This window comes from Colossoma macropomum, unplaced genomic scaffold (assembly GCF_904425465.1).
Source record: "Colossoma macropomum unplaced genomic scaffold, Colossoma_macropomum, whole genome shotgun sequence".
Classification (NCBI taxonomy): Eukaryota; Metazoa; Chordata; class Actinopteri; order Characiformes; family Serrasalmidae; genus Colossoma; species Colossoma macropomum.
Genome location: NW_023494794.1, coordinates 7824503 through 7837045, shown reverse-complemented (window position 1 = coordinate 7837045; position 12543 = coordinate 7824503). Strand labels below are relative to the sequence as shown.

The 12543-nt window shown below is 37.7% G+C and overlaps 1 protein-coding gene across 3 annotated transcripts in view; it reads right to left on the bottom strand.

The window, feature by feature from the left end:
* Positions 1 to 12543, bottom strand: part of LOC118814426 (transcriptional regulator ATRX-like) — a 51706-nt gene that overhangs the window by 18747 nt on the left and 20416 nt on the right. The window contains exons 11-16 of one of the 3 annotated variants that reach the window (XM_036580025.1): positions 11117 to 11180; positions 5152 to 5312; positions 3208 to 3381; positions 2505 to 2586; positions 1931 to 1985; positions 1137 to 1364 (exon numbers count right to left, since the gene is read on the bottom strand). In XM_036580025.1, the coding sequence (XP_036435918.1) occupies positions 1137 to 1364; positions 1931 to 1985; positions 2505 to 2586; positions 3208 to 3381; positions 5152 to 5312; positions 11117 to 11180 (764 nt within the window). Of the gene's footprint in view, positions 1 to 1136; positions 1365 to 1930; positions 1986 to 2504; positions 2587 to 3207; positions 3382 to 5151; positions 5313 to 6511; positions 10145 to 11116; positions 11181 to 12543 lie in introns of those variants that run through there. The other 2 variants (XM_036580026.1, XM_036580027.1) reach the window with 2 other exon arrangements.

Below are 12543 nucleotides of genomic sequence, written 5' to 3'. Positions count from 1 at the left end.
AGAATCAATAAACCAATAATTATCAAAATCTAACTTTTTTTTTTACTATTGATAATGTGTGTTTGGGTTAGCATGGGGTAGTCCTTCATCCATGATCACAAAACGCTGCCCACAGGACGCTGTTGGCCGGTTGTTTTTGGTTCTTAGTCCAGCAGCGACACTGAAGTGTTTAAAACCTCCAGCAGCACTGCTGTGTCTGATCCACTTAGACCAGCGCAACACACTAACACACCACCACCACCACCACCACCACGTCAGTGTTACTGCAGTGCTGAGAATGATCCACCACAAATAATACCTGCTCTGTGGGGGTCCTGTGGGGGTCCTGACCACTGAAGAACAGGGTAACAAAGTATGCAGAGAAACAGATGGACTACAGTCTGTAACTGTAGAACTACAAAGTGAAACTACATGGTCCGTGGGGCTGATAAGATGGACAGTGAGTGTAGAAACATGGAGGTGGTTTTAATGAAGTGGCCGGTTGGTAAATATCATGAGATTTTTGTCAATATCATCCGATCTCAGTGCTTGCAAATTATTTCCTTATAGTAAATTATTCATTTATTACTGAACACATTATTATTTATTCACTGTAATCAAATTTCAATTATCTATACTAAAAAGTGACCCTTGCATGTCTTTCAGTAGCAATTAATTTATTAATTTTCTAATTATTGTTCAGATTGTTCTAGTTTGTTAAGAGTTTATTTGTTCTAAATATTTTCATTGTTTTATATGTTTGTTTTTTTGACTGTGATGGAGAAAGAAATGATATACAAAAACATTATCCAATTACCATAGTCAAATTTTATAACATTTTAATTTTGTGTTATGACGTATGTTGAAACGTATGTAAGTTTCAATTACATACAATGGAGCTTGAAAGTGTGTGAACCCTTTCGAATTTTTTATATTTCTGCAAAATTTAACCTAAAACTTCATCAGATTGTCTCATTTGTTTACATTTTTTCTCTGTATCTACTATTTAAACTTGTGTGAAAATCTGATGAAGTTTTAGGTCAAATTTATGCAGAAAAATAGAAAATTCTAAAGGGTTCACAAACTTTCGATCACCGCTGTTTTAATTAGATAAACAGATTTAATCCATGTGGATAACACAAACATTTTTTTTGCACCTCGTCATCTTTCCCTTGTTCTCTGCTCTCCTCTTGCTGCCTCTGCCTGTCTCTCTCCTCCAGCCTCTTTCTCCTCTCCTCCTCCTCCCTCAGCGCCTCCTGTGTCTCCTTGGCCAGCTGGCCCACCTCCATGATCCTTCGAATCTTTCTCCGACCTTTAGGAGTACCACTGACATCTTCAGCATCCTTAACATCTTCATCACCACCTTCAGCAGCATCAGGAGCATCCTAACAGCACATAATGATACAGGCATCTTCATTAAGCTTAGTGTACTGTTTTTACAATATTCTACTACTGCATAAACATTTCCTCCAGTTACATTTGTGTATTTCTGCATTTTTAAAAATACAGTTGTGTACAAATGTTTGCACACCCCCAGTTTAATTACGATTTGTTGATTTTCTAAGTGAAAATAAGTAAACACATCCTCTCCAGAGAACACACTTCTGCACATTTGAATGCACTAATTACTGTTTATTTGCAGGTTTAACATACTGGAAAAAATAAAACATAAAATATGAAAAGTGCCATAACTTTTGCACAGGCTTTGCTCTATTTTTATCTATTTTTATTAAATTCAGTAAATAATAAGTAATTGTGCATTGAAATGTGCAGGAGTGTGTATGTGTAATACATTGATTCTAACTACACAATTAATGCATGTAAGCAGAATTTTCTTATCACATTATGTATAAGGGCATTTGGTCCTCAGCAATACAGAGATACAACTACACATTTACACACACATTAGAAGGACTAAAACAGCCCACACACACACACACACACCCCATACCTGTTGAGTAGGTGTGTGAGCTCCACCATCACTGGCTGAATTCTTCTCTTTAGGACTGAGTAACGTCATGGAGGAATTCAGAATGCAGAAAAAAACATTAAAATCATAAATCAATGATTCATCACCTTCTTATATTACACTCAGTATAAAGGGGATACAGATTACTGCGCAAAATTCAGAGACCACCCTTCATTTTTTATTTCCAGTCAAAACATGCATTAATTATAAGTTATTCATTTTTCATTATTTGTTTTCACTGGACGTTTTTTTTTTGGAAATTAAACAAACGAAGCTTGGTCTTTGACTTTTAGGCTTAGTTATTACTGAAATCACCATGGCAACTTGTCTCGCACACCTAACCTGATCCAGGACAGGATGAATTGGGAATTTTGGATCATAAATAGCTCTTCGATCAATAAGGGCCGAGATTCTGACCAATCAGGCACAACTTTCTGAGGGGGGAAGGTCACTGTTTTTGTGATGTTTGTGGCAAGTCAAAAAATCGAGCTTATATTAAAAGTTGCAATAATGATTCCTGTTATATTTATCACTAATCTCTGATTGGCTGTTTCACCTCTTGTCTTCATCCTCTGATTGGCTGAGCTCCTCACTCAAAGCTGACTCCTCACTGGCTGAATCGTGACCATCACTGCTCACTGCAGAGAAAACATAAATTGATTTGTAAAATTACACTTTAATTTTAATTAAAGTAATTTTCGCTGGAGTGTCGTTAAAGGATCTCACACGGCTGGCTGTGTCTGTACAAGGGTTATGTATAAATTATCACTGTTAGCAACCAAGACAGTCCGCTTTCATTTAGTTTTCAACAGAAACTGATTTTGTAACCACTGTGAGAGCTTGCATCACAAATGGCAATTATCGGGGTCCAAGCACTGTGCGCCATTATGGAGCCAGCGGAAGATAAATATTTATAATAGATGTGGGGTCTCAAAAGATGATGTCTACCAAATTTCATACACATTGGCCTTTTGAACTCGATGTAGTAAGCAGGAGACTACCAAAAATAAGTCAGAACACCTAGTACTGTAAAATATTTAGACATGACTTGTATTTGCATAGCTAAACTTACTGAACATGATAACCGCTGTGGAAATACGCCTTTAGTTGGTCTGAAATCACAAATGTCCTCCATGGAACGATGCCACTGGATCTCTCTAAAGGGGACTGGTCTCTGAACTTGTCACTTTTTTCACTGCTCATTAATTTTCTAAACTTTAGGGTCATTAGGGTTAATCAATCAAAATCACTTCACTAACCAACAATCAGTTCTTTGTCCTGATTTGTTTTCTTCCTCTTCAGATTGTCTGGATCCTTATTATGGCCTTTAGCCTCCGCCTCCAGTGGGGCGAGACCACAGCTCAGCAGGTGGTGACGGGTCAGTGGTTTTGAAGTTGGATTGTCAGGATCAGAGCTGTTATCAGTCGGCTCACCTACAGATGTAACAGTATTTACTCAGATGAATACAATCTAACATTTATGGGCAGAGAAATGTCAAAATACTTTACTATATATTGTAATACTATACTACAATACGTACAGTAATGTGCAAAAGTCAGATTATTAAATTTCCAGTCAAAACAGCCAAAATACATCTTAATTTTCTCAGTGTTTTCCAAAAAAAGGAGTAAAGATACAGTATATTTAACAGAAAATTACACAGAAGTTTAAACAACTAACTCTAATATACAATTCTTCAGTGTTTAGTGGGTCCACTCTACCTTTATTACAGTTAATCATTCTTTTCAGGAGACTCATTTTCAGTTTTTCAAAGAAACCTGCAGGGATATTTTTCCACACTTCCAAAGTTCAGTCTTACAAGTTGGTTTTGTTTTCCTGCTTTTCACAATCCATGTAATCCCAAACACATTTACTGATGTTGAGGTCTGGACTCTGGAATGGTTGCTCCATTTCCTTTTCTCAGTAACAGCTTCACAATTTTTTCAGATCTGAAATAGCTTGATTTTCTCCTCTCCCTCAAAAATGAAACCTGTTTATCTGATGGGGGCAGTTTTGGCGTTTACCAGGTCTTCCAGGTTGTTGTCAGGAGTCTCATTTTCTCTGTAGCTTTTTATCACAATTTGAACTCCAGTTTTGGAAAATCCTGTTTTTTCACATCGACTTTCTCCTTCCTGATGCAAATGGATTATCTCACATCTAATCTCCTCAGAAATACCTCCTGGAAAAATGAGTAACTCAGTGGACATTGAGTTCCAAATTTGGAATTCTGGATCATAAACAGCTCTGGGAACAAAAAGGGACGAGATTCCTCGTTTTCATTTTGAACCCTTTTTGTCCCTTCTTATGTAAGTGGATCATCTTATATGTAATCTCCTCAGACATATCTCCTCAAAAATCAATAACTTGTACCTAACTGCTGTTTTGACTGGAAATTAAATGAACGAAGGGTGGGGTGGTCTCTGACTTTTACACAGTACTGCATGTATCTGCATGATATTTAGTATGACTATGTTTGAAACAGTACTTTTATCATATTTTTAGCATTTTAGACATACTGACCATACTCCAGCTAAGCTCAAAAAGGCATAAAACAAACCATTAAACCATTAATTTTGACAGATTTTGCTTAAATTTTAGCACACTGGGCCATTTTGGGCCTTCATAACCTAATTGCCAATTTGATTTGATTGATTTTGCTTAATTTTCTGCATGCTGGGCCATTTTAGCCTTAATAACCTAAACATCATATTGATTTTTATTCGGCCTGGTCCTACAATATGCTGAAATAACACAAACATAAGTCAGGATTACATGCAAATAAGCATGTACAGTACAGTTGGGAACAAGCTATTACTACAATTCTGAGAATTCATTCAAATAAATGATATTTTAAAAAGTTGAATATCTCTCAAACATCCCAAAGAAACCCTCCCAAACATTAATTAATAGCCTACTTTTTCTAGTACACTGTTTGCTGCAAATAATGCACCATATCTAATATCACAAATCTTAATATATCATGCTAATGCCAACCTGAGTTTTATCACGTCTGCTTTTGAATGTTAGAAAACTATAGATAAAGCATTAAGGAAGTCCTGTACTACACATTTTGAAATGTATCGATTGCTTTGAAAGAAATAATGAAGATATTCATGAAAAGTTTCTAAATATGGCACTTAATTTACAGAAACATTAGGAGTGTTGGTGTTTCTTACTTTATTAAACATGGAGGAAATACTTACTGACATCAGTCAAGTTTTCATTCTTTTCCTTTTCATTGTTCTCCCTCAACCCCTCCTCATCCTCACTCTCTGCTCCCTCGCTGTCGTCGGACATGCTCTCCTGGTCAGACTCGGATGAAAGATTGGCTCTGATCTGAGCCAACAGAATCTGCTTAGCAATTCTACACAGATCCAGCAGCAGGGGAGGAAGAGGAGAAACGCTGTTTAGTTGTCTATTTTATTTTTTTCTTTTTAAACTGTCTTGTTTGGGAATCCTTTATCAAATGTTTGAGTATGCTCATACAGGAAGTATAAGCATATACAGTAAAGCTATTATTAATCAATTAACAGAAAGCAGAAATGGCAAAGTGATAGTGCTATTCTTAAAGACTTAAATTTGGCAGTCAAATTGTGAAAAATTAAAAAAGGTATAAAAATGCATCGACATCCATTTGAAGGTGGCGATTTGACTGCACTGATTTTAGAAACAAATAATCTACCTATATAATATTTAATAAGGTATAATTCTCATTTTGCACTAAAATAAAATTCTGATGCATGTAAAAATCCAAATTAAAGTTGTTGTTTTTTTTGCATTGTTTTAATGACTAACTTTGAGCTAACATTTTTTCATACTCGGACACCGTTTTATGTTTGGCAGGAAGCACACAGTCATGCCCCAATCAAATCGCTGCTGTCTGAGCAAAACCTTGTATCTCCAAAACGGTACTTTTTTTTTCTTGGTAAAAAGCATACTTTAATTTTAATGTAAGTCAATGGAACCAGATTTTCTTCCATGTCTTTTTGGGACGATTCTTTTGGTCCATTCTCCATTAAATTTACACACAATGTAAAGAACAACAGACCTTTTCAAATTATGTCAAAAACTGAAAAATGGAGATGGAGATACGAGGTTTTGTTCCGACAGCAGTGAAAAGTTTCTTTAAAACGCTGACGTCCCTCCGTTCAGCTGTTTTTCAAAGGCAGCACAGACGTATCCTTCGCTGCCTGGGGTCGGGGGGTATTAAATAAGATCTCACACTGGAATTTAACATAATAATAATAATAATAATAATAATAAAAACATCTTCAGATTACCGTCTAAGAAATTAGGTTAAAATAACTGGCCCATTCTGGGAAGAGTTTTCTTCCAACACAGATTTTTTTTTTATATGGATTTTTTAATATCTGATCATTGTCTTAAATATTGTTGCACAATTCTAATCTTATTTAAATCCCCAAATATCACTGAACGCAGAATGGGCTAATCGTACTTAAGCTTGTGCATCCGACTCTCAATGTCAGGTGACTGTGTAAACAAAAAACAGTTACAAAAAGAAAAATATATATGAATGAATAAATAAAGGCACAGAGACGAGACTAGTGTGGGGTAAATTTATTTATTACAACGGCGCTTACATACACTGGTACTTACAATTCGGTTTATTCTTGATCCATTTCTTCTGCATGCAGTTTTTAAAACTTAAAAAGGAAATTTCTTTACAAGTTTAAATGTGTGAGAACTGAAATGAGAAGGAAAAAAAACGTAATAAATAATAGAAAAAGTGACATTAGCATGCAGTCATTTTGGAATTTGTTTTTGTTTGTTTCTCTTTTCCTGACACGAAGGTTGTGGTCCAACTACGGAAGCGAGGAAGGGTCCAGTGAAAAGAGAACAGAGAGGAAAAGAAAGAGACAGCCAGAGAAACAGAGCAATGGAGGGTTAGAAAGAAAGATCACAAGAGCACGGAATAAAGAAAATGTTAAGATAGCACAAAGAGAATGACAGAGCAGAAGGGAAGAAAGAAGAGGGAGAAAAAGGAGGAGAGCAGGTGTGAATAGCTGGGCTGGGCAACCTGGAAAAGCGGCTCACCTCACCCTATGCTGCAGAAACAAAGAAAAACACGGGAGAGAAGAAAAAGAAAAACATTCACACTCTTCCTCAAGCTTTCCATTTACCCCACACAGCCTCTGGCTCTGCTCACTTCAAACAGAAACCCTCCCAACTGAAGTACAAACACCGTCAGCAAACCGCCAACATGAGAACAGTTTGCAACGTTCTAACGAAAATGTCGGCCCTGAAAGGCTGAAAGACAGCAAGTGGATAAAAGCACCTCCCACCCCAAAAAAGGATATAAAATTATGAATTCTCAGCCGACTGACCCATGCTCCACCCACTTACGCAATCATTTGCTGTTAGTAGGTCGGACAGGCTTCGCAGAACGCTGGTAAAACCCATTTATCCTAATCAGAACCTGTAACACTCCGTTGTTGTCCAAATGTCTGAATTCAGAGTGTCATTTTTTTTTAAATAATATTTATTTTGTGTTTGTGAGAAGTCTGATTCATACTTCTGCATATGTAGGTGTCATGCAATGCCTGCCAACACACTCGAATCCTCACTGTTTTGAAGACGGGCGGTGTAAATGTTTATAATGTCGCACTTCTCCCACCAGCCGATCCTCAAACTGCTCCTTTTGGTTCAGTTCTGGTTTGTGTCAAGTGTCTCGTCTTACCACGAATGCTACCAGAGAGCCAATCAATATTCGCTTCATATTTAGGACTTTATGAGCCTTATGCTTACCCATGAACCCCTTTTCTAAGGCAGACAGCTCGCATGCATCTTTGTAGAAGTATAAATCAGTCTTTAAGACAGATGGACTGTAGTTTGTTTCTGTAATCAAAGTTTTAAGCGATAAACAGCTGCCAGCTTGCAATGAGTTGCCTTTTTTTGCTGTAATATCAGTCAAATGGCAAATACAACAGGTAAAACATTGTGAGAAAGTTTGTCAAAATGCTGAAGTTATTAGTGTCAAATTATGCTTATTTTTGTATGCTTGTGAAAGATCACACTGTTCAGGTATAGTTCGTTTTTGGTCATGCAATCAAAGCTTTAGGATATAAGCATTAAATTACAGGCTTAGCATAAATATTTCCAGCTTCGGCTGTTTCTAACACTGCTAGCTGGTTAAGCTGACGTTGCGGCCTACGCTGCTAGCTAGTGTAGCATGGTTTCACTGAGGTAGTTTGAGACAGTATACTGTGGTGCTTCGCAATTTTTGTGGTAATATCAGTATAAAATTACAAAAACTGCTAAAATACACTGGGGAAGCTTCAGAAATTAGGAAACTGAGAAACTGTAGCACATCAATTTTTGACAAAATACAATATTTATTTTTTGTGTGTGAGAAAAGTTGCACTGTTGGGATGGATCGATTATAGTCTGTTTTTGACTGTGTATTTAAAGCCTTAGGAGATAAACAGCAAATTAACAGGCTGAGCAGAAAGACCAGCATCCGCCGTTTTAAGGTAAGGTAGCTTGAGACAGTATAACCGTTGTGCTCTGCATTTTTTGTAGTAATCTCAGTATAAGTCACAAAAAACTGCTAAAATACATTTAAGTATGTGTCAGAATACTTATATTTATTTTGTGTGCATGTGAAAATGTTCACTGTTACGTTAAAACGATTATAGTTCATCATCGGACAGGCTTGGCAGAAGATTTCCATCTTTAGCCATTTTAACCGTTGCTAGCTTGCCAAGTTAACACTGCAGCCTACACTGCTAGCTATTGTAGCTTGATTTAACTGATATAATTCGAGGTAGCATATTGTTTTTAGCTGCTGTAATCAGGATATATGGTATGTGTGACGAGGAAAATCAGAAATTTCTCAAATTATATTTCTTTCGTTTGCATGTGAAAGGTTCTTGAGATTGTGTAGCACTTTTTTGGCATGCCATCACATTCAATTCCAACCTGTCTAATTTGGCTACAACAGTCCAGCTTAGTAGCACAGTTTTTATACTGGAACTCAACACTGTAGCAGCCCAATGTGAAGCTCTACGGTTGAATTTGATTTTTACCAGCATTTTGTAAGACTCATCTAACCTGGCAACACTAGCAAAAAAGATGACGTCTGTGGGCGGAGCACGGCTAGATTATTTCTAACTTAAGAAAAAAAAGGTGTCTTGACAGTATATAGATCACACAGGCAGACTGTAGAAAATGGTGTTCTACTTCTAACATGCGATTCCAATCAGTCTTGAAACACCACAGGTATTGTTTTTCATTCTTTCTGCAAACACTTCACCCACAGCGCTCCTAACCAGTGAGAGACGCAGGCCGATAAGCTACAAAATCATACAGTCACTGATCGTCATTACTGTATCAATCTTTACATTATATAAAAAAACACCACATCATTACAAACACAAACTTCTAAGCACTGATGTTTTTATCACAGGCACTACAACTTTAACGTAAGCCACTTTGGTCATCCTATTTAAGGAGGCACACTAGAAACTGGACACGTAACACAGTTATTTTGATGTTTCTTGTACATAATGTCTCCATAGTTTTGTTTGTGCAGCCCCCTCAGTCCATTATAACAATAACTGTTTAATGGCTAATGCTATTTTCTGAATCTGGACACACGATTCTCCCATTGCACGTTTTTTTGGCTAATGTTGTCCCACCATAAACACACCGAACTGTCACAGTTCCAACAATTAAATATATAAACAAAACAAAGGATGACGTATTGTGAAAACCCTGCTACAAATTCAAGAGTGTGCCTTTGCATCGTATTGAGTGCAAGGGTTGCCAAAAACAAAACCCTTCTTCTTCTTTTAGCCGAACACAATCTTGTCCAATAATACCATAAATACGAATAGTAATAAGAACAAATTTCGTAAAATAATCAAACTAAGTAATTCTAAAATCTCCATCTATAAATGCCGGCCCCCTCCCAAACTCTCTCCCTCTTGCTACATACATACAAAATATACACTACCTTCTCTGATCGCAACTTGTAAACGCATTTAGCGATGTAAACTGCCTCGGTAAAAATACTGACACGTTTGTCTCCCAATATGACACTTAACGCCGCAAGACCGATCTATATAGCTTGTTTTTATTGTTTGTTTTATATAGCGCACCTACCGTTAGCAAACCAAACAGCCCTTGAAATGTCTGACCGACAATACTGCACTTCCAGAACCGTCAGGTTGCGGCCTACAACACACACAAGACAAACACAGCGATAAGTGCTTTCTTGCCAACAAGAGCCGCTGACAGGTGTGGCGTGCAGCCCCTACACTGAAACTAACACTAAAACGTTAATAATAACGGAAATAAGCAGCCGCTAATTTCTCAGAATAGGAAAAAAGTGTAGAAAAATAGATGTAGATATCTAAGGGAAGTTCTTACCAAAGGAAAAGGAGGAAAGAATAAAAACAATAATCCTCTGGCAACAAAAAAGCCAAGTCACAGGACCAGATTCCTGGGGGCAATGGATGTTCAAAAGCTCAAGACGCCATCACTAAGTAACATCCATCAGTTTCCTCAAGGTGCAAACACACTGAAAGGCAGTTACATACGGCTACTTGAACGCTCTCGGGGCCAACGTGACATGAAATGTACAGAAAATACATGACTGGTGAGGAGAGGGGGCCACCCCACGCATTATAGGGACATTTTCTGCAAAACAGGACTGTTTTTTTTTTTCTTTCTTTTTTCGGGTGATTGGGTGAAGGGGGTGTCAGTAATATGTACATAAGTAGTGAAATTCTTCAGGTATAAAGAGAAAACGAAAGGAAGGCAACACATCTGATTGAAATAAATAAACACGCCTCAACCAAATACGAGCTACCGTCAGTTTGGTACACACTTAGAGTGTAAGGCTGTCTTCATATACAACTAAAACGGTGGTGTTTAATTTAGATCCCTCCAAATTTAGGAGAATCATGTATGTGTGTAGATGTGGGTGGGCGTTACATGTTGAGCCGGCGGAGCACGAGCCCGGTGCTGGCCGCTGCACGAGCGTGACGCGTGCGTGTGGGTGTGAGCGACACTTCTGAAGCCGGCGAGGGCTTTTTTAAGCGTGCTTGGACCGCCTCGCTGTTTGGAGGGTTACGCTCTGCAGGACAGCTCCTGAGGTCCGAGTGTGTGTGAGAAACGCCAGCACACTCTGAATCCGAATCGTACCTATTCTCAACATCATCCTCCTCCAGGACCAGAGACGGACTGGGCTGGGCTTCCATTTCATCTCCTGGAGGGAGAGAGAAGGGAAAAAAACATTGAACATTGAGTGAATGCAAATTACATATCCCATTTTCTGTTTGGTCTCAATTTTTGAATTTTGAGAAAGAAAAAGAAAATACTGAAGTTTTAACTTAGCAATTGTAAAAGATACTTGATACCGTACCTGATGGTTGGGATTTATCTTTGTGTTCAGTTCTGTATAACAATCATTATTTTACTTATTGTTTATCTTTGTGTTTGTAGGTCAATATAGTGATTAATTATAGTGATGCATTTTCAGCTTTTAAGACTTATCTTTGTGTTGTAGGCTGATTTAGGTGTTTCTCTTTGCATTTTAAACTAATTTTTGATTTCCTCTTGGACTTTAGACTGATATGTCATTTTTTTGGGTTCATCATTGGTCAATCACTGGTATTTCTGAACGAATATGCCAATATTCATTTTCACATTCACCTTCAAAAACTCTCTTATGTTCATTACTACAATCTCAAAGATGCCCAGCAGGCAGCAACAAGGCTAAAGCCCAGCTGCTTAGGCACCTTAAGCTGTTATAGAAGCCATTTACAGCTTTTATAAGCTCTGAAGACACTAAGGGTCAATTATTGTTTTAACTATCATCACGGTTTTAGTTGGGTGCTTTTATTTTATTTGTATTATTTTAATTGGCCAGTTTTCTAATGCAAATGCAAAGCAGCACTGAGTGGAGCCCAGTCATCGGCAAACTAAAAAGAGTTTAACAGAGGACTGAGGAGATTTTATAACTATATGGTAGTGTGAATGCGAGGACCACCCAGGAAACAGCTCACAAGTTCTCTGTACAGCTAGTGCAGCCTGTCCTCCTGGACCTGGTACCAGCTCTGAGAACACGGTGCAAAGCATCGTGATCCTTTCTACCACAGGCTGTGAGTAGGGCTGAAAGATTAATCGTGTTTATATCATACTCACAATTTAAGTGCAATTCTTAAATCCCAAGAGCTGCAGTTTTTTTAAATTTAAGCCTGTGTTATCAAAAACGCTGCCTTGAGTTTTAATTGGGGAAATTTAACCTAATAACATAGAAATTTGTGAACTGCCTGTAGATGAGTTAGACCAATCAGAGGCAAACAAACCCCCATGTGTTGTGACATCACAACCACAACTTACTGGCAGTCTGGCGCATGACATTCAGGGGTCAAGCCTAAAGCTAGAAAACATAGATATTCTGAACTGAAAGGCCAAAAAAAACAAAACAAAACAAAAAAAAAACTGGCATGAACCTCATACCTTACAGATGATAATCGCAATTTAAATTGCAGTTGCAATATTAGTCAGAAAGATCGCAATTAGATACTCTCCCCAAATCGTTCAGCCCTAGCTCTGAAGCAAGGTAA